Below are 27,064 nucleotides of genomic sequence, written 5' to 3' on the forward strand. Positions count from 1 at the left end.
TTAACACACTGTTGCTAGATTTGAAATCTATGAGTTAATTTGGTAGTGAATTCCATTTTCTCTGGCGTAACATGGAAAAAAAACTTGTCCAGAAAAGAAGTTGATCTGTGGTCATGGAAACTTCTTTTTTGAGTACGTTCGTTAATGGAGTATTTTGCAGTTGGTATGATCAGTGTCGTATTGAGTGCATTTTTTCTCGCCTGATATATTTTCTGAGATAGAAAATAGAAAGTTGATCAATTCTCTGTTCAATCCCGATCACCTGTTTTTTAATTGTTAAGAGCCGTGCCGATTTGCAATGTGAGCGGAAGAACACCATTTTAAGATCCCAGTTTAGCTGCTTTACTAGAGAAGTCATCATAGGTTTTCTAATGTGCTCAATAAATATAGCGGAATAATTGAAATGTGACATAACAATTGAATGAAGTAAAATTTCTAAGCTTGATGTAGGGAGTTGAGTTCCAATTCAGTCTATAGATTTTATTCCCAGAGCCATCTTCTTTAACGCTTGTTTAACAAGATTTGTCTCTTTGATAATTTCGTTTGCTGAAACAACTAAATTCTGTGTCAAGTCACTCTCGAAAACAATTGTTTACAATATCAGTTGCTGCGCTCTCTTTCTCTCTCACACTCTCCCTCCCTCCCTCCCCTCCATCCATCCATTCCTCCCGCCCTCCCTCCCTCCCTCCCCTCCCCTCCTCTCCTCTCCCTCTCCCTCTCCCTCTCTCTCTCTCTCTCTCTCTCTCTCTCTCTCTTTCTCCTGCTTGTGGATTGCTCTCTATATTTTTTACAGTTGTTTGCTTAAACAAACACAATTAAACATGAACTTAAAAAACAACCATTTTAAGACCTCAACTGTCAAATAGCAAGGTGTAATTTTTTTTGGTAAACAAACAATTTGGTGTCAAAATAAACATCTTAAGTAATGGGTTTTTCAAAAATGGACGCCTCTACGCGGCAGTAATACGAGCGGGCAACCGCTCCCAGGATCCATACATATTGTACACAGACTGCGAGAAACGGGCTTTTACGGCGGAATCAGGCAAGCCCAGTCTCTCTGGTCCCTAGTATGCATTTGACTCGGAAACACATTTTTGGTCTGCTTATTATCAATCTCGGCGGCATTGAAACCAAACCCCGGCCCAGCGTCTTGTTATATTTGTCACCGTAGTAACTGTAATCAATACGGCGTCTGGTGCATCCATGGCGGATGAGTACACCTGAACTGAATCAACTTACACTCCATAGAGCAATGGAAAAACAAGTTCGACTTTGAGCGCTGCTCATAGTGCAGGATGAAAGAAGCAAATACAAGGCAAACTTTCCCTACAACACACCTCAACACTCTTCAACTGAATTGTAATGGTCCTAAAAAACTACAAATCATAGACTGGATGCAGAAAAATAACATCTAAATAGCTGCCATCCAGGATACAAACCTCATGGAACAATCCACCCTCAAAAGCCAACCTGGCTACAGCATAATCCAAGCAAATACGCCCAAAGAAAGAGGAAAGTGGAGGAGTAGCTCTATCATTAAGGACACAATTCTGTTTCAAAAACTTAAGATTAAGTCTTCTGACAAACACTAAGAAGTGCAAGCCATAGTCCTCATCGCAGGTGGTAATAACATAAAACTAGTGATCACCTACATACCACCTTTGTCTAGCTGTGATGCAGGATACAGGACATCAATCAGTAAACTACTGACTTTTTTAATGTCTGTAATTTCAATGCTCATAGCCCTCTATGGAACTCGATACTACCGGAAGACATAAGAGGAAACAAAATTGAAGGTGAAATAGACATCTATAATCATGTAGTACTCAACGAAAAAGCCAGCACAATAGTAACTGATTATGGTAAAAGCCCACCGGATATCAGTCTCGACAGCTCAAGCATAGGAATCAACATCGACTGGCGCACAGTACGCATTAGGCTCCAACCATTTCTATCCGTCACCTGTGACATCACACACACAACACCACAACGAATTTTCATCAACTTCCGCACAGCTGACTTAGCAAATTTTAAAGACATTGAACTAAAACTGAAGAAACAAAAAAGCCAACAAATGTCTACCACGCGGAAAAGACCTCAAAGAAAGCCATAAGAAAGCAACGGCTAGTACTCATATCCGACAAGAAAGAATTAAAACTGTGATTGCCAATTTTCCCAGCCACGCAGTGAAGCTTTCTGACAAGAGATGAAATACAAAGAAAACATCCAGGGGACCCCAAAATAACGCAACTAATTCATGAAACAAACGTGTTCAAAGACAACAGCGCAAAAAGTGGACCGATTTTTAACACACTTACTCACATAGGTGACTGCTCTAACCTCTGGAGCACAGTAACGTCAAGTAACGCTAAACCAACTGTAAAGAGAGCCATACATTTTGACGCTAGGAAAACAAATCCCTACTATGATCCAATGAAATGCGCCAAAAAGTTTAACCAACAATATATTCCACACCCCAAGAAAAATTAAAAACAGGAAAAACTATACTTAGAACAATAAGGAAACTCGAAATAGAGCTCAGAACGTGTAACACAGTGAAAGAAGCTATAAGCGACACAAAGGAAAGTAAGTCGCTGGGTCCAGATATAATAGCGCCAATCCCCTTACACCATCTAGGCCTAAAACCACATAGATACCTCACAGACACTATAAACCTTTCTGTAAACAGTGCAAAAATCCCAAACATCTGGAAAGTTGGCCGGGTTATACCCTTACACAAGCCGGGGGAAAATCCATAGACAAATCTAAAAGCTTTAAAAAAGGCCTTAAACGAAACCCTGCAACCGTACTCTACTAGTAGCCTTACCCCTCACCGCTGCTTTCGACACTGTTGATCACAACCAACAACTAAGAGACATGCTCGATGCACCACCACCAAATAGCCCTAAGAGATGGGCTGCTTCATACTTACAAGGCAAGTTTTCGTACGTAGAAGATAACAATAAAAGTCAAAGTGGAGACAAGTCAAACAAGTTGTCCCCCAAGGTGGAGTATTATCGCCGAATGCATTTCAGCATCTGCATGAGCAAGCTGCCTCTACACCCAAAAGATATATACATCACGTCTCTAGCTATAACTATAGCTATAACTTTAACTACATCTCACCCACAGGTTTAAAAATTACGTGACATGATCACTCCATACCTAAATACTTTACACGACTGGCTAAAATCAAGAAGACTTATATTATTAGCTGAAAAATCAAGTGCAATTGTGCTCACAACCTGGAGCCAGGAGGCCAAATACAACCCACACCTCACTATCAACGATTCACCAAAACCAGTAAAGTCCAAAGTCAAAAAACATGGTGTTACCTTCCATAGTATGCAAAACTTACTTGGAGACCATGAAAGAAGCACGAAAGAGAAATTACAAAAACGCAATAACGTACTGACAAAATTGGTGGTAGCGACTGGGGCTGCATAAAACAGACAACTTGTGACTTACAAGGCTTTCGGTCGGAGCGTCCTGGACTACGGTGCTCCCACTTCGGCTTCCACGATAAGCAACACAAACTGGAACGACCTGCAAACGCGACAAAACATTGCTCTTCGCAAACTGGCGGTGTAAAAAAATCTGACATTAATGACTCACACAATCAGGGTGAAATGCTGCCGGTTGAAGCTCATAGAAAGGTCAGCAGAGCAATTTTTAGCCGGCAGTTATCAGAGCAATCGTGTGGATCATAAAACAACATCATCAAACAGTTTTCGTACCATGAGACCGACACTTAATGATGCTTATAGATAACGCGTGAAACAACACAAACAAAGAACCATTAAATCGCAACGGTTACAAAAATGCGCTCAAAATTATCCACTGACACATTCCATACAAAGTTGAACAAAGACAGCAAGCAACTATGTACACCTCCACGAAAGATAATAGAAGAACAAACGCTGCCACGAATTGCACGTATCCGATTAGCATAACTGAGAATTGGATATTGTCCCCAGCTCAACTCTAACTTAAGTAGGATCTGTGACGATGTTGATAATCACTGTCCCAAATGTGATGTAGCCCCACACGACGTAAACCACATTTTCAACTGCAGTAAGAACACCACGGACCTGAAAGTGACTGACTTGTGGGAGAGACCAGTAGAGGTGGCCGAATGCGTGGAATTAATGGTTGCTCCACAACCACACTGCACAGAATAATCCGCCTTCCTTGCCCCTTTCGACTGATGCCGATGTTGACAATGCCGCTCCTGATCACCCTAACCCGGGGACCGCATGTCATTCACAATGGCGTAAATGCAGAAAGGTCGCCTCACCGAAACCAAGTTGTGGATAGGCAGTCACACACTACTATTATTATATCTATTATTGTGATACATATGCAACTAGAGTGTACCAGTTAATGATGGCAATAAGCGCCTGTATCCTGCCAAAATTACCTGCGAACTGCAGCTCTGTGCGACAGCTACAACAACAACAACTTAAATCACGCCACATCCACTCAAACACTTGGGTCAATTAGACTTGGGGTCAATTGTAACTACAAATTTAAATGCCTTTCTACACCACCGATGTGATCCAAACGCATCCATTACGTCAACAATAAAGGTTCCACATCATTCAGACACTCCCCGCAGAACTAAATTAAAAACAGGTTTTTTCTAAATGTCAAAATTTGTTAAGGTCATTTCGGGGTCAATATATCATCCTGAGGGGTCGAAATCACCGTAAAAATTCATTTCACGGAATGTCCCCTCCTGGTAGCACCTACCATAGGACAAATATATTTGTGACAAAATCGTTTAAGAGTTGAAAAAACAACATCATGATTTGCAATTCCTAAAATCCGCGCCAATACAAAACATAGCCGGCAGATTGCCAGAAATTATCCACCGTGGACGCGCTAGACGCACATCGGGGTTGAAACAGAAAAGAAAAAAGAGATAGAAATTGACAAAATTCTTCCTTAGTTTCAAAAATTGTTTTAATTCAGTGTGCAGTTTCAGTTAGATTCTAAACCTATACTTACCTCAGCTTCGAAACTGAACAATATTAAGATTACTGCCTATATCAGCTAGCAATCGCTCTAATGAACTTTGATAACCGAATTCAAAAAGACTAAATGACCGGGCTTTATCGGTTTATCCCGTTTTTATTTTGCTCTTTTGACATTGACCGTATTCACTAAATTAAGTAATTCAACGCTTGAAAGAAATAAAAATCCATTCAAATAAAACAGTGAGTGAAATAAGTCAGAAGTCGAATGTGGATGTGATGACGAAAAACGTGATTAAAAGGTAAAGCGAATTAAAAAACATAGCAGTACAAGTCTTGAGGTACAATTCAAAGAATTTTTATTGACTAAACAAAAAACTAGACCTAAAATAAACTATGAGAGAAATGAAAAAACCAATTCAAAAAAATCATATAAAATTTTTTAAAAAAAACAAAAAATCAACGTCATTGCTGCTTGTAAACAAAAGGAGAAAGCGCATTTTTGTTCAAACACTGTTTTCTCCCTCAACTTTAAAATTAGATCAAAAAAATTTTACGCCGCAAAAGCACTCGCTTTTTCGCTCCACTTCACGTTTCGGCGTGACCAAAATCACCACTACAATTTGGCTTTAAAAATTATGAAAATGCGTGAACAGATCTTAAAAAAAGCGACCCAATTAGAGTAATCAACAGGACAATGAAAAATAAATACAAAAACGGTTATAATCCAAAAATCTCGAATAAATTTTGAAAACAAGTGAACAAGTTCAAACCTGCAGCTTCGATACTTTTTTAAAGAAAAAAACTCAAATCTTCAACTAAAAAAAGCAAAAGAGAACTATGGTTAAGGAGATTATGTAAGAGAACAAAGAGCAGAATCTAAAAAAGATTATTTTTTGAAAGCAAGTGAGAAATGTTTAATATGCAAAAAATTGATGAGAATGAGACGCATCTGAGAGCCTCTAAGCGCTGTCCGTAATGAGACTAAAAGAGAAAAACACAAAGGAAAAATTAGAAAAAAGAAATATAAGAACAAACATAACTGGTACATTGCCGGGAAATAGCCGCCGCTGACGCGCTTGATGCGCATCAGGGTTCAAAAAAAAATTCGCTAATTTTTTCTCTTTTTTCAGTGTCAAAAAGTGTTCAAATTTGGCGTGCAGTTTGTTGGATTCTAAAACTATAGTTAATTCCGCTCCGAAATTGAAAGCTAATAAGCTTGATACCAATGTCAGCTAGCAAACACTCTAATGAACTTCGATAACCTAATTCTCAATGACTTAGTGACCGGGCTTTATCGGTTTATCCCGTCTCTTTTTTTGATTTTTGCCTCACGCTTTCGGCAGTATCCACCACATTGCGTAATTCAATGCGTGAAACATTTTAATATCCATAAAGTTGAGACATTGAGTGAAGTAAGTCAGAAGTCAAACGTGAAAATCGTTGTGTATACCGAAAAACAGCGATCAAAAAGTAAAGCAAATTTAAAAAAGGAGAGCACGTAAATAATAGCTGTTCAGAGGCCGACGGTGGTTATTAAAGACATAGCCGGCAGATTGCCGGAATAGCTGCAAAAGAATGGACTTGCGTGCCGTATCGAAAGTTATCGACGCCGCTCAAAACGCTGTAAAAAATTCAACGATAGATTAAAAAAGCTTCTTAAAATTCATTGCACAGGAGCCTTTTCATTAGGGACCTTTATTACACATATGAGTTCCTTTGACCTTAAACTAATTCAATATAAACTTAAATTTCGAAGTGCAAAAGTGATAAATTTGATAAAAGTCACTTATGATAAAATCTAATCACGCAAAAAACTTTTGCTAGAGAGATTGAGAAATGACATCATGCGCTCAAAAGCAGTTAGTGAGAGGAAGAAGTCATTCAGAGAATTTGACTTTTCAGCTTTGAGGTGTGAACAAAAGTATAACGAAAAAAGAGTGTCAGACGACGAAACAAAAAAAAACATAGCAGGACAAGTCCTGACGTACAATTCAAAGAATTTTCATTGACTAAACAGAAAACCAGACCTAGAACGGACTATTAATGGATTGGGAAAACCATTTAGAAAAAAAATCCAATCCAAAAACATTGAAAAAAAACAGTAAAAATCAAAGTGAAATTGCCGGATGTTCTGAACAAAAAACCACTAGCGATTTTTGTTCAAACACCGTTTTCTCGCTCTACTTTAAAATGAGAGCGAAAAAATTTCACGCCGCAAAACCACTCGCTTTTTCGCTCCACTTCCTGTTTCAGCGTGACCAAAATCACAACTCCAATTTGACTTCAAAAATCATGTAAATGTTTGAACAGATCTTAAAAAAAGACAGCGCCCCAATACAATTCAAATTCTTTGAAATGTAAAAAAACCATGAGCACCGCAATATGGCTCTGCTCAGCTTACAGCTTCGCAGCTATAACTACAAATCACACCGAGGATGTTTGTCTATGCTTCTAAACATAAAAATATGATTCAACAGAACCAAACTGTCTATTGTCAGGTATTTTGTTAGATTGCTCCAAAAGGAAGCCACTCAAAAGCGGGTTTGAAATTATGTTTAGAGTTCAAAGCTCTAACTCGTGAGGTCAACGTAGTTAATTATCTAGCTTCACCGATCAGCTTTCTCGTGAGCAGTGCTTGATAAGAAAGTGAGAAGTGAATTGTTAGGAAGTACCTCTACAAAATAGTATGGCTCCATCAGTCTGGGAGTGGCCATGAGGAATGCACTGTATGCGACTCTGCGTGAGGTGGGAATGACCTGTCCCCCTCCCCTCTGAATCGGGTCTTCACTGATGCTCGCGTCCAATATCTTCATCTTGACATTCCGAATAGGCTCATCACATAGAGGACCCTCCCTAGTTCCCCACTGAAAACCCTGCACCACACTGTCCTAATCAACACACACACACACAGGTTCATACAAGAAACAACTCTAATAAGCACGCGAAAAAACGTCAAGTTGTATCATGTGCAACACCAAACATACCCGGCAGATTGCCGGAAAATAGCCGCCGTTGATTCCCATAACTCTATTGGGATTGAAAGAAAAAAAAATATCAACAAAAATTGATTTTTGTATAAAAACATTTTTAAGTGCGATTTATTTTGATGTCATTTCGTAATTGAGCATACTCCTGTCTCTCAGTGAGAGGCTACAGGGTCTAGCATCAATACCAATAAGCATTATAGATAGTAACTAAAACCTATGAGAACAAAGTACCGGGTATCTAAAATTGGGATTTATGGGTTTATCCCGTTTCAATTTCTGACTTTGATTTTTTTATACTGACTCTCTTCATTTTGAATTTCTTTGCTGAGCAGCTGCTGTTTCAAAGGACTTTGAGCAGAATGACAGAAGAGTAAAACTAGCCTAGAGAAGTCAAAAAGATTTCACGCCAAAATGCTGAAAAAGCGGCAAAATGGTAAAACGAATAAAAGTTCGACGAAGTAAAAAAACATAGCAGGACAAGTCCTGACGTACAATTCAAAGAATTTTCATTGACTAAACAGAAAACTAGACCTATAAAAGACTATGAATGGATTGGGAAAACCATTTAGAAAAAAATCCTATCCAAAAAATTGAAAAAACTGTAAAAATCAAAACGAAATTGGCGCATGTGAACAAAAACCCACTAGCGAGAAAGCGAATTTTTGTTCAAACACCGTTTTCTCACTCCACTTCAAATTTAGAGCGAAAAAAATCCACGCCGCAAAACCACTCGCTTTTCTGCTCCACTTCCTGTTCCGGCGTGACCAAAATCACTACTCCAATTTGACTTCAAAAATCATGAAAATGTGTGAACAGATCTTAAAAAAACATAGCCGGAAGAATTCCGGAATTAACTCGAAGTGAAAATCCAATTGAACGCCATCCAACTACTCATCAAACAAAACGTGCCTTCACTAGTTTATGATTATCTTGAAACGAGACCATGAAACAAAAAGTAAAAGCAAAATCAAATCTGATAAAATATGAATAAAAAATCTGATCAAATTTTGTTACTAAGATCCCGTTACTGAAATTTTGTTACTGAAATTTTGTTACTGAAAAAACTATCTCTGCCAAAATAACTACATCAAAACCACGAGTACTTAATAAAACCACTTACTTGAATTTTTTTTTTTAAAAAACTTGAGGCTAAATTATGGAAAATTATGGAGAAAAACTTTCACTAAAAAACTGGAAAAAGTTAAATTTTTTAATATTTCAAAAGCATATAAATCCAATAGGGTATCCAGATGATCGCAAAACAATAGGCAAATCATAATAGGCTATCAAACTTGGTCTAAAAACAGAAAAAAAAACACTGCAAAAAATTTAGAAAAATAGATCCAATTTTTCTTCATTTTTTTGTCATATTTCTCAACAAAAAAAAACGATTCTTACCCAAAAAACTGTATCCAATTGTTATCATATTATTGCTCAAGTCTAAGGGGTTTCTTCAATACCCATTTGAGCCAGAAAAACCAAATAATCGTCAAAAACGCAAAAATTAGCCCGAAAATAAGCGAAATACATTAAAACCTCCGAATTATCATAAAATTCATATGAATTGCCCGAAAACTTCAAACTACTACGAACACCGGCCTAAAATTAAAACATAATCATAACAAAACCTCTTAACCAAAATAAATGAAAAAAAAATGATTTAAAATGCCGCACGTGATTAAAAAATTTCGCTCGCTTAGAATTTTTTTTCACACCTCAAATTCTCGCTCTCTAGAAAACAGCGATATGAACAAAAAACCCACTCTCTTTTCGCTGCACTTTTCATTTTGTTCAGCAACAAAATCACTCCAAATTTTATCGCGTGTTTCATTTCCCGCTTCAAAATTCACTCCAATAAAATTGATTTTAAAAAAAAACGGACTTCTCCAATACTCCTCTTCGAGTCGTAAAAAGACAGCGCCCCAATACATTTCAAATTGTTTGAATTGTAAAAAATAGGAGCGCTATAATAGCCGACTGAGAAGATGAGGGTGGCTATTAAAAAGCCATTGAGTTGCTGACGGTGGCTATAAAGTGCTCATTGATGACACTAAGGGACAAAACAACAAAAAGAATCACGAAAAGGGGAGAAACTCAAAACCTCGCTAACTATTTATAGCAAAATAATGTAAAAGTCATATAAACCGTTCGGTGCAGTCTGAGGAAAAAAGTCTCAACAAACAAATTAAGATAAAAAGAGTAAAAACAGCAGTCAATCCTCTCCAATAGTCCCTTTTAGCAACTTGTGATATCTGTTACTAATCAGATGAAATGATAACAAAAACAACACCAAATTCTCGTAAAACTCAAAAACTCATATTTTTTGAAAATGAATAGTACCAGAGTCAAAAAAACAACATAGCCAAGAACTGAAACTATTAAATATTAGGGATTAGTACGATTAGCAGTGATCCTTAGAGCCGGTAACTAAGATCGAATCGAACAAAGTTTAAATACTGGGCATCTACAATTGGGCTTTATGAGTTCATCCCGTTTCTATCTTTGATTTCTTTTTTCGATATTCACTTTTTTTCAATTTAGATTATTTTGCTGAGCGACTGCAGTCTAGAAAACTTTGAGGAGATTGAGAGACAAATGGAATAAAACTAGCCAAGAGAACTCAAAATGATTTCAAACGCAAAATGTCGAAAGTCGCTTTGTTTGAAAAATATCGACTTTGAAAGCAATCAAGCTACATCAAAAATAAAAAAAACGGTTAACCATTAATTAATTATAATAATCACATCGAAGCTAGGCTTTAAATCGAACCCAGGACCTCCTGAGTCCGCCACAGACACGTTAACCACTTGGGATATCCTAATCCTATACTGCAAAAGTCCCTTAAGGGCGAGAGCAATAGACATCAGTCAAAAATGAAGAACGAAAGCGTGAAAAAATTACTTGAGAAGTCAAAAAATGTTCTAGAAGAAAAGCGCAAAATGGTCAAGCGAAAAATTTGCATAAAAAAGACCAACACGTTTACAATAATTGCTATGAACTTCGTTCAAGAGCAATAAATAATCGCTTCAAGCTTCATTCGAGAGCAATTAAATGCTTACACCCCTTTGTGCGAATCAATGGGTTTTAAAGTAACAAAAATGGAGAAAATGTAAAACGCAAGAAATAATTGGAAAGCAGGTGATCTCAAGTTTATGCTTAAATATTTATGTTTGATTAAGTGAAAAAAAACAAAGCGACTAATGTCGGAAGAATTGCTCTCGAACGATAGGCAAGGCATTTCAATTAAGGGGCTGTAGCCGAGATCAATTTTTCTTTATGGTCGCAAAAATAGTTGACCACGCCCGGATTCGAACCAGAACGTCCCGATCCTTCACCAGAAGCCCTGACCACCCGGCTGTAAGGCCCTTTTTTTGCTATGCTGAAATCGATTTTATTTTAGCAACAAGCTTTACGTCAGAGTGAGAACAATAGAGATCACTCACAAATGAAGAACGAAAGCGTGAAAAAGTCACTTGAGAAGTCAAAGAATATTCTAGAAGGAAAGCACAAAAACCGCCAAGCGAAAAATTTGCATTAAAAACAGACCAACACGTTTACAATAATTGCTACGAACTTCGACTGGAGCAATAAAACGTTGTTCGAGAGCAATTAAACAAACGAACCCGGCTGATTGCCAGAAAATAGCCCAAATTGATTCCCATAACACCGATTGAAATTTAGGGAACAGAAAACAATAAACATAGCCGACTAACGTCGGGAGAATTGCTCTCAAACGACCGGCGAGCGGTTGACTTCGTCAGTAGCAAGCCACGCTATAGTGAGGCTAGCTTTAGCTTGATTCGACTCTGCAACTTTTAGTTTTCTAGCCTTGTTAGTAAAAAAATCAAATAAGAACCTGATATTTTAAAATTTGCAAAATATTGCAAAATTTAAAAGAAAAGCGTCAAGATTTTGCAGTGAAAATGTTCAAAACTAAATTTTGTCTCTGGAATTATGTCAACTCAGAAAAGGACAAAAATGCTCAAACATTTTGAAAAAAATTGCAAGTTTTAACAAAATCTTGCTGAAAATCTTGAAAACCATTTAATCGTCTCAACAGACTATCCAGTATCCCTATTTGAAACTTTAAATAGATTCACTGGCTCATAAAGATCCTTAAACTTGGAACAAAAAACAAATTTCAGAAAATTTGAAAAACTATCAAAAAATTGCTAAAGCTGGAGACATTAAAATATTGATAACCATTCCATTAACTCCAGAAACTATGTTAAAGTTTTCATCAACCTTGGAGGAGGCCCTAGGACCCTGGTGCCGGAAAAAAAATATTCAAAAAATTGAAAAAATAGCATATATTTTTAAAAACTGCTGATATCAAAATCTTGAAAAACATTCCATTACATCTAGACGCTGTGCAGTAACCTACAATAAAACCCTAGAGGAGGTTATGTAGCTCTTGAGACTGTAAAAACCTAAATAACAAAAAAAATTTAAAAATCTGCTAAAATGACGAAAAATTAAAAAAAAACAGCTAAAATTGGTGATAATAGAAGTTCACAACTAATCCATGGCCATGAAACATTTCCCTATAACTTATTATCAAAACCTAACGGAGATTTTCTGTTAGGCTGAAGAAACTTAATACTGACAATGTCAAAAATTTAAAAAAAGTTGTTTAAAAAAATGCTAAAATTGGCGATGTTAAAATGCTGAAACCATTCCACTACCACTAGAAACTATGCAGCAACATATTATAAAACCCTAGAGGAGATGACTTGACACCTAAGGCTGAAAAAACTCAAACAATGACAAAAATTTCCAAAAAGCTTGAAAAAAATTGTTGTTCGATGGTAGCAACGGGGGGGGGGGGGTGCACCCGGGCTGATGGGGAAGAGGTTGGTGAGAGCAACAGTTGGGTGGGGGCAACATCGCAGTGGCGGGGGGGGGGTAGGGGCAATAGAGGGGGGTCCACCAGTTAGGGTGTCTTCGACCTCTAAGAACCGCCCCTCACACCATAAGTATAAGTCTCCAAAACAATTTGAGCTGAAACAGAGCTGAAAGGCTCTAAGAGCACTTAATGCCCGCTGGGCGCTACCTGTTTAACCCGTTTTTGAGGACGAAAAGTCAAAAGCGTCAGACGAAAAATCGGTCAAGCGAAAAATCGCATAAAAAAAGACCGACAGGACTAATATAATTGCTACAAACTTCGTTTGAGAGCAATTAACAATTAAAACTGCTGACCACAACAATTACAAGCCATCATAACAAGCCCCTCCTCAAATTCATATATTTAAAATAGTCTTAGTTGTATCAAGTAACATTATAATTTTGAAATATCCACAAAATTTATACCGTGAGCAGATTGAAATGGAAGATCTGGGTAATTTGATTATCTGTCCTCTAAGCTGGAGACAGTAAAATATTGATAACCATTCCATTAACTCCAGAAACTATGCTACAGTTTTCATCAAACTTGGAGGAGGCCGTAGGACCCTGGTGCCGGAAAAAAGTTCAGAAAAATTCAAAAATTTGAAAAAATTGCAAATATTTTTAAATAAATGCTGATATCAAAATCTTGAAAAAAATTCCATTATATCTAGAAGCTAAGCAGTAACCTACAACCAAAACCCAGAGGAGTTTATGTAGCTCTTGAGACTGTAAAACCCTAAATAACAAAAAAAAATAAAATCTAAAATGACGAAAAATAAAAAAAACAGCTAAAGTTGGTGATAATAGAAGTTGAAAACTAATCCTTGGCCATGAAAACTTTTCCAATAACTTACTATCAAAACCTAACGCAGATTTTATTTTAGGCTGAAGCAACTTAATAAAGACAAATGTCAAAAATTGAAAAAGAAAATTGCAGAATTTGTTTTAAAAAAAATTCGCGATGTTAAAATGCTGAAACAATTCCACTACCACTAGAAACTATGCAGCAACCTATTATAAAACCCTAGATGAGGTTCCTTGACACCTAGTGCCGAACAAACTGACAACCACAAAAATTGACACCTCGACAAAAATTTTCAAAAAGCTTGAAAAAAATTGTGAAAATTAGTATAAAATTTCGTGTTTTTCGATGCTGATACTGTTTATTTTAGATTACTTTGCCCTGCAACTGCTGTTTAAAAAAATAGAGAAATCAAAGATTTCACAAACTAGACTTAGAAGGCACTATAAAGGATTGGGAAACAAAATCAAATCAAGAAGTAGGAAAACAGTAAAAATCAATGTCAAAAAACTTCAAGAACAAAAAACTACAAACGAAAAAATAAATTTTTGTTCAAACATCATTTTATTACTCCGCAAAACCACTTGCTTTACTCCTGTTGTAAGGTGACCAATATCACTCCAAAATGATGAAAAAATCATGAAAATGTTTGAATAAATTCGAAAATGTGCAAAAAACATAGCATGATGGGTCCTGAACAACAATTCGAAGAACTAAAGCCACTGAAAACAAAATAGCACACTGGAAAAACAGCCTCTGCTAACAAACAACGCAGATATTGAGAACTCCACGAAAGTAAACAAAACAACTTCATTTCATTTCTTTTAGAAAAATAGTGTTATCGAAGTTATTATTCCCAACACCGTCAACCTCAAAAGACATTGACATAATGTGAGATTTGACAGCAAAAACCAATTCTGTAGAAAAGCACTGAAGACAAATTAGAAAAACAACAAACGACATTTGGCGAAAAATATTTTTACGAATCTCAATGAAAATAAGTTGAAATTAAATAAAAATGAGTGAACACAACGAAAAGAGCAACAAAAGCTGTCATCAATCAGTAAAAAACAGTCGAAAACAAATGTTATCGAAGCTAATTAAAAAGTAAGCCACAAAACTAAGCCAGTATATAGATTCCACTATGTATACTTGCAGAGCAAATAAGATCTATCATGAAATAGAGTAATAACAGGACAATGAAAAATAAATACAAAAACGGTTATAATTCAATAATCTCGAATAAATTTTGATAACAAGTCGAGTCAAAGTTGCTCAAACCTGCAGCTTTGATATTTTTTAAAGAAAAGAAACTAAAATCTTCCACTAAAAAAGCCAAAGAGAACTATGGTTAAGGAGATTATGTAAGAGAACAAAGAGCAGAATCTAAAAAAGATTATTTTTTGAAAGCAAGTGAGAAATGTTTAAGTGATAAGCAAGTGAGAAGTTTTAAAGCAGTGAAAACTATTTTATATGCAAAAAATTGATGAGAATGAGACGCATCTGAGAGCCTCTAAGCGCTGTCCGTAATGAGACTAAAAGAGAAAAACACAAAGGAAAAATTAGAAAAAAGAAATATAAGAACAAACATAACTGGTACATTGCCGGGAAATAGCCGCCGCTGACGCGCTTGATGCGCATCAGGGTTCAAAAAAAAATTCGCTAATTTTTTTTCTTTTTTCAGTGTCAAAAAGTGTTCAAATTTGGCGTGCAGTTTGTTGGATTCTAAAACTATAGTTAATTCCGCTCCGAAATTGAAAGCTAATAAGCTTGATACCAATGTCAGCTAGCAAACACTCTAATGAACTTCGATAACCTAATTCTCAATGACTTAGTGACCGGGCTTTATCGGTTTATATGGTTTCGACAGTATCCACGATATTGCGTAGTTCAATACGTGAAACATTTTAAAATCCATAAAGTTGAAACATTGAGCGAAGTAAGTCAGAAGTCAAACGTGAAAATCGTGACTTGTGTATAAAGAAAAACAGTGATCAAAAAGTAAAGCGAATTTTAAAAAAGGAGAGCACGTAAATAATAGCCGTTCAGAGGCCGACGGTGGTTATTAAAGACATAGTCGGCAGATTGCCGGAATAGCTGCGAAAGAATAGACTTGTGTGCCGTATCAAAAGTTATCGACGCCGCTCAAAAAACTATGTACAAAAATTCAACGATAGATTAAAAAAAGCTTCTTAAAATTCATTGCGCAGGAGCCTTTTAATAGGGACCTTTATTACATATATGAGTTCCTTTGACCTGAAACTAATTCAATATAAACTTAAATTTTGAAGTGCTAAAGTGTTATTGAGTGAGGTAAGTCACTTTTGATCAAAGTCTAATTACGCAAAAAACTATTGCTAGAGAGAGTGAGAAATGACAACACGCGCGCAAAAACCATTAGTGAGTGGAAGAAGTCATTCTGAAATTTGACTTTTTCAGCTTTGCTGTGTGAACAAATGTAGAACGAAAAAAGCGCCAGACGACGAAAAAAACCAAGAGCCGCAACGAAACAAAAAAACCAAGAGCACCGCAGCAAAAACCCAAGAGCAACAAAACTTTTTTCAAAAACAGTTTGTCGTCAAAACCATAAATTTCAACTTAGATCAGCGCATTATTCTAAACAAGCATCAAAATTACTATTTAGACCTATCATTGATAAGACGAAATGACAAAACAAAACGAACGACAAAATCAGGCAAAATGTGAAAATGAATTATTTCTATTTTATGAGGACAAATATCTTCAGTTTTTGAAAATCATTAGTTGTCTCCAAGCATTATTAGATTATATGTATTGCCTTTGTATAGAAAACGAAAGGAAAAACAACGAAAACAGAAGTCAAATTGCTGCACGTGAGCAAAAAATGGCTCTCAAAAACCGCAAATCTGTTTAAATACCATTCATTGAATTCACTTTCAAAAGCATTTAAGAAAAAAACTCCTCTTAACAACTCCAATTTAGCTCCTTTTCACATTCCAGCATGACTTTTTTTTAAAACCAATTTGTAACAATGGCGTCAAAACCATTAAACATACCCGGTAGATTGCCGGAAAATAGCCGCCGTTGATTCTCATAACTCTATTGGAATTGAAAGAAAAGAAAATATCAACAAAAATTTATTTTTGTATAAAAACACTTTTAAGTGCGATTTATTTTGATGTCATTTTGTAATTGAACATACTCCTGTCTCTCAGTGAGAGGCTACAGGGTCTAGTATCAATACCAATAAGCATTACAGATAGTAACTAAAACTTATGAGAACAAAGTTCAGGTACCGGGCATCTAAAAATGGGCTTTATGGGTTTATCCCGTTTCTATTTCTGACTTTGATTTTTTATACTGACTCTCTTCATTTTGAATTGCTTTGCTGAGCAGCTACTGTTTAAAAGGACTTTGAGCAGAATGGCAGAAGAGTGAAACTAGCCAAGAGAAGTCAAAAAGATTTCACGCAAAATGTCGAAAAGCGCAAAATGGGAAAGCGAAAAAAAGTTCGACGAAGTAAAAAAATAGGAGCGCTATAATAGCCGGCTGAGAAGATGAGGGCGGCTTTTAACAAGAAAAAAGGTAACAAAAGAAGTGTTTAGAGGTCCTGAAAAAAGACAGCAAACCAATAAAATTCAAATTCTTTAAATGTGAAAAAGGAAACATAACAATACAACCCCAATAATTTGGATTGTAATAAGAAACAACCGGCAGATTGCCGGAATATCTGAGAAATAGACTAGCCTGCTATATAAAACAGAAAGACAAGGACACCGATAAAAATTCAAAAAGTTAACGACGCAGCTCAAAAACCAATGTAAAACAAACAACCGCCGTTGACGCACACCGGAATTGAAAGCAAAAAAAGATAGAATTGAAAAAACTTTTTCGTAAGTTTCAAAAAGCGTTCTTATTCGTGAGTAGTTTCAGTAAGATTCTAAAACTATACTTAATTCAGCTTTTAAACCTAAAGCTATTAAGCTTGATACTAATATCAGCTAACAATCGCTCTAATGAACTTGGACCTAATGCTCCATGAAAACTTTTCAGCCGTTCTTGATGACGAAAAGCCAAAAAATAGACAAAAACCGGTCAAGCAAAAAACTGCATTAAAAAGACCACAGGATTATTATAGCTGCTACAAACTTCATATGAGAGCAATTAAACATCAAACCTAAGAAAAAATTTTACATAAATGTCCAAGAGATACTACCTCCCAAGCTCGCATTAACCAATTAGTACAAACCGTTGAAAAATTTACTGTTCGATAAGGGACCCACTCAACACAGGACACACGAACAAAACGACAAAAATTTTTTGTTTCAGAGAAACTGCGTTATCAATTAATCTAGTGTTTCTTCTTAGTAAAAAAACTCATGGAATTGTCCCAATTAAAATTGAACAAGGAACAATTTAGCGCTTACAAATAGACAAACGGTAAAATCCAAAAACAAAAATTGACCTAAATTTGATTTAATCAAATTTGATTACTTAATCGCCATTTTCATTTATTAAATTCAAGTCAAAATTTGAACACCAATCGACTAAAATCGCCACCGAATGTTCTAAAAATACCATCTTTAATAAAAAAAATCATAATCCATAGAAATTATAAATAGGGTAGAAACGGCTAACAATTGAATATAGAAGTCCAATATTTGTTTCATAGGTTCAAAATTGCTTCCTAATTTAGAATTACCAGTGACTAACCTAGCCGGCAGATGGGCGGAAAATAGCCGCCGTCGACGCGCTAGACGCACATCGGGATTGAAACGGGAAAAGAAAAAAGAAAGGCTAGAAACTGACAAAATTTTTTCCTCAGTTTCAAAACCTGTTCTAATTCAGAGTGCAGTGTCGGTTAGATTTCAAACCTATACTTACTTCAGCTAATAAAAAGAAGGGCATTAAGCTCGATACTAATATCAGCTAGCAATCGCTCTAATGAACGTTGATAACCTAATTGAAAAAGACGTAATGACAGGGCTTAATGATCGGTTTATCCAATTTCTTCTGATTTTGCTTTTTTGGCATTGAACGTATTCACTAAATTACGTAATTCAATGCTTGAAAGAATTTTAAAATCGATTCAGTTGAAACAGTGAGTGAATTAAGTAAGAATTCAAACGTGAAAATCGTGACTTATGTAAAACGAAAAACGTGATCAAAAGGTAAAGCGAATTAAAAACAGTAGGACAAGTCCTGACGTACAATTTTCATAGACTAAACAAAACGTAGGCCTAGAACGGACTAGGAGAGAATTAGGTAAAACATTTCTAATAAAATCAGATAAAATTTAGAAAAAGAACAAAAAGTCAATGTCAAAATGCCGCATGTGAGCAAAAAACCAATAGCGAGAAAATGAAATTCTGTTCAAACAAAAAAACTAGGCCTAGAATGACCTATGCAAGGATTGGGAAAACCATTTAGAAAAAAATCCGATCTAAAACATCAAAAAACAGTAAAAAAATCTATATGAAATTGCCGCATGTGAACAAAAAACCACTAGCGAGAAGGCAAATTTTTGTTCAAACACCGTTTTCTCACTCTACTTTAAAATTAGAGCAAAAAAATTTCACGCCGCATATCCACTCGCTTTTTCGCTCCGCTTCCTGTTTTGACGTGACTTCAAAAATTATAAAAATGTGTGGACAGATCCTTAAAAAAAGACAGCGCCTAAATAATAGCCGTTTGAGAGGCTGACGGCGGCTATTAATAATTGAAAAAAAAAACACTTTGAGGATGAAATGAGTTAAAACAAGCTTCACGTGTTCAAAAAAAATTCTCTCGCTAAGCAGAAATTTTACTCGCTCTGTCCCAGAAGAACGAATGAACAAAAATCTCAAAAATTCTCTCCGCTTTTGACGTTTGTTCAGGCTTACGAATACATGCAAATTCAGTAATCACAGATGAAGAATACTATGAGAAGTGGTGGCGGGGGAGGAGCGGGGGGATGTGAAAGATTGTTAACCCTGATGGAGTTGAGGAGTGCCTTGTCCACCTCTGAGGGGAGAGTGTCGTCCACTAGGATGTTGGGACCAGCCGCATCAGGGCCAAATGCCCAGATTGATCTAGCTGCCAGCAAGTCCCAGTCATACTTGAACTGGAAGAACTCACCCAGCTTCTTTCTATTCCACGAGATACTGATCACCTATCCAGACAACAAACAAACAAGGCTCAAACAAATAAACATACCCGGCAGATTGCCGGAAAATAGCCGCCGTTGATTCCCATAAATCTATTGGGATTGAAAGAAAAAATATCAAAAAAAATTGATTTTTGTATGAAAACATTTTTAAGTGCGATTTATTTTGATGTCATTTCGTAATTGAACATACTCCTGTCTCTCAGTGAGAGGCTACAGGGTCTAGCATCAATACCAATAAGCATTATAGATAGTAACTAAAACCTATGAGAACAAAGTACCGGGTATCTAAAATTGGGCTTTATGGGTTTATCCCGTTTCAATTTCTGACTTTGATTTTTTTATACTGACTCTCTTCATATTTGAATTGCTTTGCTGAGCAGCTGCTGTTTAAAAGGACTTTGAGCAGAATGACAGACGAGTGAAACAGTAGTGGATAAAACGGGGGTTCGAGCCACCAGCCCCATTTAGCCCATTCCCTCTCACGAATTCGGGGAAATGGGCCAAATCGATATGTCGACTGTAACTCCCGTTTTATCCACTACTCTACTCACAATCAAAAACAAAAACTAATCAAAAATAAACCCCAACCCGCATGATTGCGCATAGTCTCCTACTCGGAATTATGCGCAGGCACGCGGACATACGTTTATCTCACAATTTTTTCAAAAATTTTATTATAATTATATTTCTGGCTTATAATTTTACTAATGATAAGGCTTATAATATTATTAATGATATGGCCTATAATATTACTAATGATACGGCTAATCAGGGAACCTACTTCACAGATGAATTAAACAATCTATTCTTCTAATAAATTATCTATATCTATACCCTTGGCTTTTAATTTGGAAACTAAAATAATATTTATAATACTCTCGCTCTTCTTTTATTTCTTTATTAATGCCCCCGGCCAGATCTATATCCTTATGAGAATTTCTATATGACTCCTCAATCCGCTAAAGCTAATAATAGAAGAACAATATTCGCAATTAACCTTTCTTGAATTGCACTCTTTACATACTGATTTCTTTTTATCAAAAGATGGTATTTGTTTTATAACCTCACATTTATTACAAACATTATTTGTTATATCAAATCTGATATTGGTATCATTAAAACTATATTTGGGGCTAGGCTTAGGGCTAGAGCTAGGGATAGAACAAGAAATAGAAGTAGGATTAGAGCTAGATTTAGAATTAGAGCTAGAACTAGAATTTGAAATAGAACTAGAAATGGAAATAGAACTAGACTTAAAGCCAGAACTAGAACAGTTTGTTTCATGTGAATGGACTCCGTCCGTGGCATACCAACCGGCTCCACTGATACAAATTCCACTCAATGATTCATCCCCACATGCAAACTCACTAATTTTATCCTTATGTTCTAATTTATAATTAAAAATCTAGTATTATCTCTTAACCATATTAACTTAATTAAGCACTCCTTACCCAACGTATAAAGAGTATTATATTTATATCTTTTATCTATAATCTGATCACTAAGCAATCCGGCTTTATACCCAACGAAATTTAGAATTTTATCTCTAAATTTTTGATTGTTTTTATATAGATTATTTAAATCTTCTCTACCCTTTTTGTTTAAAGTACCAGTTTTTTATTCAAAAATTCATGGTGAAACACGGACGAAGTCCCATCTCTGAAGAAGCTACGCTGATCTACTTCGTAAGTGGTTTCCCGTCCTGTTAAGCAAATTTCTACGTCCTCATCACCATGGTGTAACATGGAAGGAGTCCCATCACCATAACCATAATTGAATAAAGTATTTGTTCTATTAAATATATAACTTGTACCCGCTGCTACAAGTGCAGCAGTTTTTGCTGTTGTATCAGGAGGTATATATTTATATATAAAAAAGCACGTACCCATGATTCCAATTATGGCTGCTACTGTCTTTAAACCATCGGCTTTAACTGTTTCTTTAGTTCACATCATTCTGAATTTTAATTTTGAAGTAAGAAGTTTATTAACGTAGAACTGACAATTATCTGTATTAATAGTATTTCTATCTGTTGCATTAAACATTAGTGGTTTCATATAATCCATAAGTTTATCTATCTCATCACTTTCTAATTTATCTAATTTATCTTTTTAACTAAGAGCTTTTAAGTCTAGGAAACCAACTCTCGAGTCATATATAATAGTTCTACTTCTATCAATAATAATAGAAGTTTTGTCTTTCTTATTATATTTAATCATACCATAGCGAAGTTCATCAGACATTCCATCTGTACGATTATAGTAGTTACTATTTAAGTCATTAATTATTTCATAGAACTTATTTTCACATTTATATATTTCATTAAAATTTTTAAATAGATCTGCCCCATTATAAGTTGTTAAATAATTAGAATCACAACTCATTCTTGCTGTATTAATTATCTGGGCTGGTTTATGACACATTACAATCATTTGAATTTTATGATGTCTTCCTTCTGTAAAATAATAAGCCATATAACCATTTAACTTATTACCCATATCATCAGGAACAATTACACTATTTTTGAAATTAGGCAAATTTTTTGATGTGATCATATTTATATCACACAGATTAAATTCGGTATAGCGCTTGCCAGTTTCTGGATTGGTCCAACCTCTTTCATCTTTACATACTATGATTATATTTTTGTTTTCTTGATCTCAGTATAACTTCAAGTATTGCCTAACAAAATAAGTCTTTCCTGTACCAGTACCACCATAAACAATAGTATGTAATGGTGACTTTTCATATTCAAATCACACTAGACTTCTATTTATAAACTCGCCATAGCATACATGATAACTGAATCATGTTAACATAAAGCACGTGCGATTTTTTGATGTGATCATATTTATATCACACATATTAAATTCGGTATAGCGCTTGCCAGTTTCTGGATTGATCCAATCTCTTTCATCTTTACATACTATGATTATATTTTTGTTTTCTTGATCTCAGTATAACTTCAAGTATTGCCTAACAAAATAAGTCTTTCCTGTACCAGTACCACCATAAACAATAGTATGTAATGGTGACTTTTCATATTCAAATCTCACTAGACTTCTATTTATAAACTCGCCATAGCATACATGATAACTAAATCATGTAAACATAAAGCACGTGCGATTGGCACATAAAGGTCATCCAAAATTCTATCTACTTTCAACTGCCGAATTGACGTAAAATTACAATGTTGCTCAATATGCTTACAAACGTGAAGCATAAAAGTAAAGAAATGAGTTGGTGGAGGGTGGATGATGGGTGGTGAATGTAGTCGTGGGGAGGGGTGTTAGTGAGTTAAGTGTGTTCAAACTCTAAAGAACGGCACCTCAAACAATGAAAACATGAAAATATTAAAACAGTTCCCTTACAGAAAAAAAAGAAATGATTTTGCTGCTGTATAATATAATTGAAAATAACAAACCGCGTTGGCAAGCAACGAGATCAGACAGATCTTCTTTTTCAATTTCCCCAAAACAAATTATCGACTAGGTAAGCTGACTTGCAATACGATCGTTAAACTTAAGTATCGTTAAATATAGCAAAAACCAAAATTAAAATCGAACAAAAATTCAAAAAACTAGATCATGTTCCAATATCGTTGCTTGCTGCAGTTAAAAAGAATCTAATCAGCTCATAGTATATTTATGGCTCATAATGCTTTTATTTATGACAAAGACTTCTCACTTCAGCTATGGTACCATTGTCCAAATTAGCGTGAATGATCTCCATTATTTTCAGTTTTCTTATACAGTTCAGCACGTCTAAAAGGTAATGAATTGCACTGCAATTTCTTACAAATGTTTCCTGAAAGAGAACATCACTATTTCTGAGGTGAATCGACTGCAATTGAAACAAATTGTTGCAACAACTTTTGTGGTGTATATCATTGATAGAATTGAGAACCGATAAAAAAAAAACTCGTATATGTATAACTCGTAGATATTCTAAAACGAGTGTCTCAAAAATATACCATGACAAGGATCTTTTTCTGTCTTAAGTGGATTAATTTCGTAATTTCTTTCTTCAACAGTTACATTGGATAAAACAACGGTGACAGATTTGAATTGTAGTAAGAATTTTATTGATTCCTAAGAATATAATGTCTCAGTTATGATAGGCTGGCTACTACAATGTTTAGTTAAACTAGTTTGCACAAGAATCAGCTCAGAACTTATTATCTAACATTCTCCATGTTATTTACAGAAATGCTTAATTTTGAAGTGTTAATCAATTAGAAACCAAAAAGGCGGTACCTTTTTCAAGCTAGGTTACTCTCCGCGCAATAAACTTATACTATCTATGTCTGCTTTTATAATTTAAATTGAACTTTTATGTTAGTATCTTCAGCAAAAAAAATCAACACTAAGCCAATGTCATTTTTTAAAAAAAGTGAAGAAGGCCCAAAATTGATCCTTCAGGAACACGGTATCTATTTCACAACAATCAGACGGAGTACCATTAATTACAACTTGCAGCATTCTTTAATTCAGATATGAGTGAAAAATTTCAAACCGTTACTCTTTCTCGATTAGAAATGCATGACTGATTGTATTAAAGAATTTTTGAAATCCAAAGGAAACTCACTATACTATGGTCGAATGTTATGAACTCGAGCAAACAGTTTCTGTTAGCTCAACTAGTGCATCAATTAAACTAAGCTGAGACGTAAAACCAAAACAGCCTATTTAAACCTTATTCTACATAGATCTTTCAAACACTCTACTGAAAACAATGAAAAACGAAATTGGCCTTTTATTTTGGTCAAAATTAAAACCTCTTTGGGTACCGGGAAAACTGTTGCTCGGCCCAATTCTTTAGGAAACAGACCTCTGCCGAAAAACAATCGAAAACGCGATAGATTGATGACAACTGTAGAAAATTCTATTAGTAATTTTTCTTATTCCATTAACACCAGAGGATGACTCGGCATGAAGGTCGCTTGGTTTTTATTCCACGTATCTCAGTAGTTTTGGAAAGGTACATAGAGGGTTCGTGTATGAAACAGGAGTTGAATTATTTTATTTAGGTGCTAGTTGACTTGATACAACATTCATGCCCAAAATTTTGAGTACAATTGCATTATTCTCACCCGAAAGTTCAACACATTTGTGTTAACAGCTCCTTAGGATCGAAAAATTTAGACATTTAAATGATTTGCCTTCCAGCTCAATGAGTAGTTTAAAAGCGTCTACGAAATCTTTCCGTAGGTCGCCTTTATCGATTTCTTGCTTTAAAATTATAGGACGCGTGACTTTTCTGACGTAAGTTTTTCAATCTCATCATCAAACCAACTGGAAACTTTGCTTTTCAACAAAACTTTTTTATGGTACACAATGCTCACTTGGAGTAAAAGTTGGTTAAGTGAAGAAAGCAACTTAATTATTTTGATGTTCTACGACTCACTCAAAAGAAACATGCTCACACAAAATTTGATACATTAAATGGCCCAAGCAAGAAGCGTACTCATTAGATAAACGTGTTGGTAGAGGGGATGAAAAGCAGAAAACACTTTCCGTAATGATGATTGAGCAGTTTCTGCTCAGCATTTATCCTACAAATTCACAAGTTCAATTTTGCTACAGCGTGGTGGATATTATTCAACTACGTCTCTACATGTTTCTTTTTGCCGATCTACACAAAGAGGTTTCTGGAAAAAATCACTTAACCTTGAAACATTGCAAAATTTGTTACCTTGCAACATTACTCGACCCCTTTCAAACTATTATTCTTGGCTACCAACCTATTGCACCCAATAACAAGACAGTTGGAAACTTCATTTCTTTTAGAAAGTCAAGTTTCAATTAAACAAAATAGGCCAGTTGTGCATCTTAATAAATTCACATTAAAAGTATTTTCAAATAGATCCAACATTAACGTTGATGATAGTTAAGATCTGTTAACATTATGTAAAATTATAAAAACATTAAATTACTTAACTAAAAATTTGACCTTACATTATTAAAAAATGACCTAAAATGCGAGCAAAAAATGTTCTCACAATTTTATATGTACATCATGAAGATTAAAAAATAAAACTGAAATCTAATGCTCTCAATGTCATCTTTTATATCTGTTACTTTTGGGTCCTTCAAAAACGCTTTCCAAAAAAATTCTTTCAGTTCTTTTTTAAGGAAGCTTTCGACGTTGTTTTCAGTCTAATATTAGAAGGCAGAATATTATACATTGGAATGGCTTGTGCACTAAAAGAATCAGTTAAAAACTTATTGTTCTTTCTTATATCGAACGTTACTTTTTTTGACCTGTCATGTTGTTTTATTCTCATGGTAGAGAGAGGTTCAATTTTATATGCTGGAAGATCGTTGCTGAGTAAGCGGAAAAAATATTTTGAGCAATGGTATTTCAAGAGAAAAGAAACTGGTAGTATTTTGTTGCGAAGTTTGAGATCTGTAGACCGATCGTATTTTCTCCTATTAAAAATGGATTTTATTCCCCAATTCAGCTGTTTTTCTAAAGTTGTGAGAAATGACTTTTGCAACCCTATCAGAATTAGAGCGGAATAATGTAGATGACTTATAACTATTGCATTAAGTAATAAGACTTTCGTTTTCTCTGGTAAACTTTTACTTAGTGTATTCAAAACTTTCATTCCACAAGCAATTCTCTGAAGAATCGTTTTCACTTCTCCATCAAATTTTAGTTTGGTATCAATAATTACGCTAAGATACTTCACACTATTTGATTCTGCTATTCTTTCAATGTCGACATCCAGAAGAGTATTTGTTAACTTCTTCCTGGTGCTGAACACAATATATTCTGTTTTTTGTTTGTTCACTACTAACTGGGACTTTGCAAAAAAGTCAATAATTTTTGAGATGTTATGTTCAAGTTTTGTTTTTGACGATATTTCATCAGTGTCGGATGTAAAAAGAAAAGTGTCGTCTGCGTACTGGACGACCGTGCAATCCTTTTCTACAATCTTTGCTAAATCGTTGACGTAAACGTTAAATAATAGAGGTCCTAAAATAGTACCTTCTGGAACTCCTCTTTTCAAATTTATCCAATCTGATTCAATTCCATTCAGAACAACTCTCTGCGTTCTTTCACTCAAATAATGCTCTATTAAATTGGTAGCATGTTCGTCAAAACCTATATTTTCAAGTCTCCGTAACAGTATTGTGTGGTTTATAGAATCAAAAGCCTTTGAAAGATCTAAAACCGCCCCTGTAACATTTTTTTTTGTTGAGTTCTAATCTTATTTTTTCTGTCGATTTCAGGATAGCATCAATTGTTGAAATTTGTTTTCTATAACCAAATTGAC

The 27,064-nt window shown here is 35.2% G+C and overlaps 1 protein-coding gene across 2 annotated transcripts in view; it reads right to left on the reverse strand.

Moving 5' to 3' along the window:
• LOC142351238 (116 kDa U5 small nuclear ribonucleoprotein component-like) overlaps nucleotides 1-27,064 on the reverse strand; it is a 664,445-nt gene that overhangs the window by 41,304 nt on the left and 596,077 nt on the right. For both annotated transcript variants that reach the window (XM_075403381.1, XM_075403380.1), the window contains exons 11-12: nucleotides 19,606-19,785; nucleotides 7,652-7,867 (exon numbers count right to left, since the gene is read on the reverse strand). In XM_075403381.1, coding sequence (XP_075259496.1) covers nucleotides 7,652-7,867; nucleotides 19,606-19,785 — 396 coding nt within the window. The remainder of the gene's footprint in view (nucleotides 1-7,651; nucleotides 7,868-19,605; nucleotides 19,786-27,064) is intronic.

The sequence above is a fragment of the Convolutriloba macropyga genome, chromosome 12, assembly GCF_964194025.1.
Source record: "Convolutriloba macropyga chromosome 12, txConMacr16.3, whole genome shotgun sequence".
Taxonomy (NCBI): domain Eukaryota; kingdom Metazoa; phylum Xenacoelomorpha; order Acoela; family Convolutidae; genus Convolutriloba; species Convolutriloba macropyga.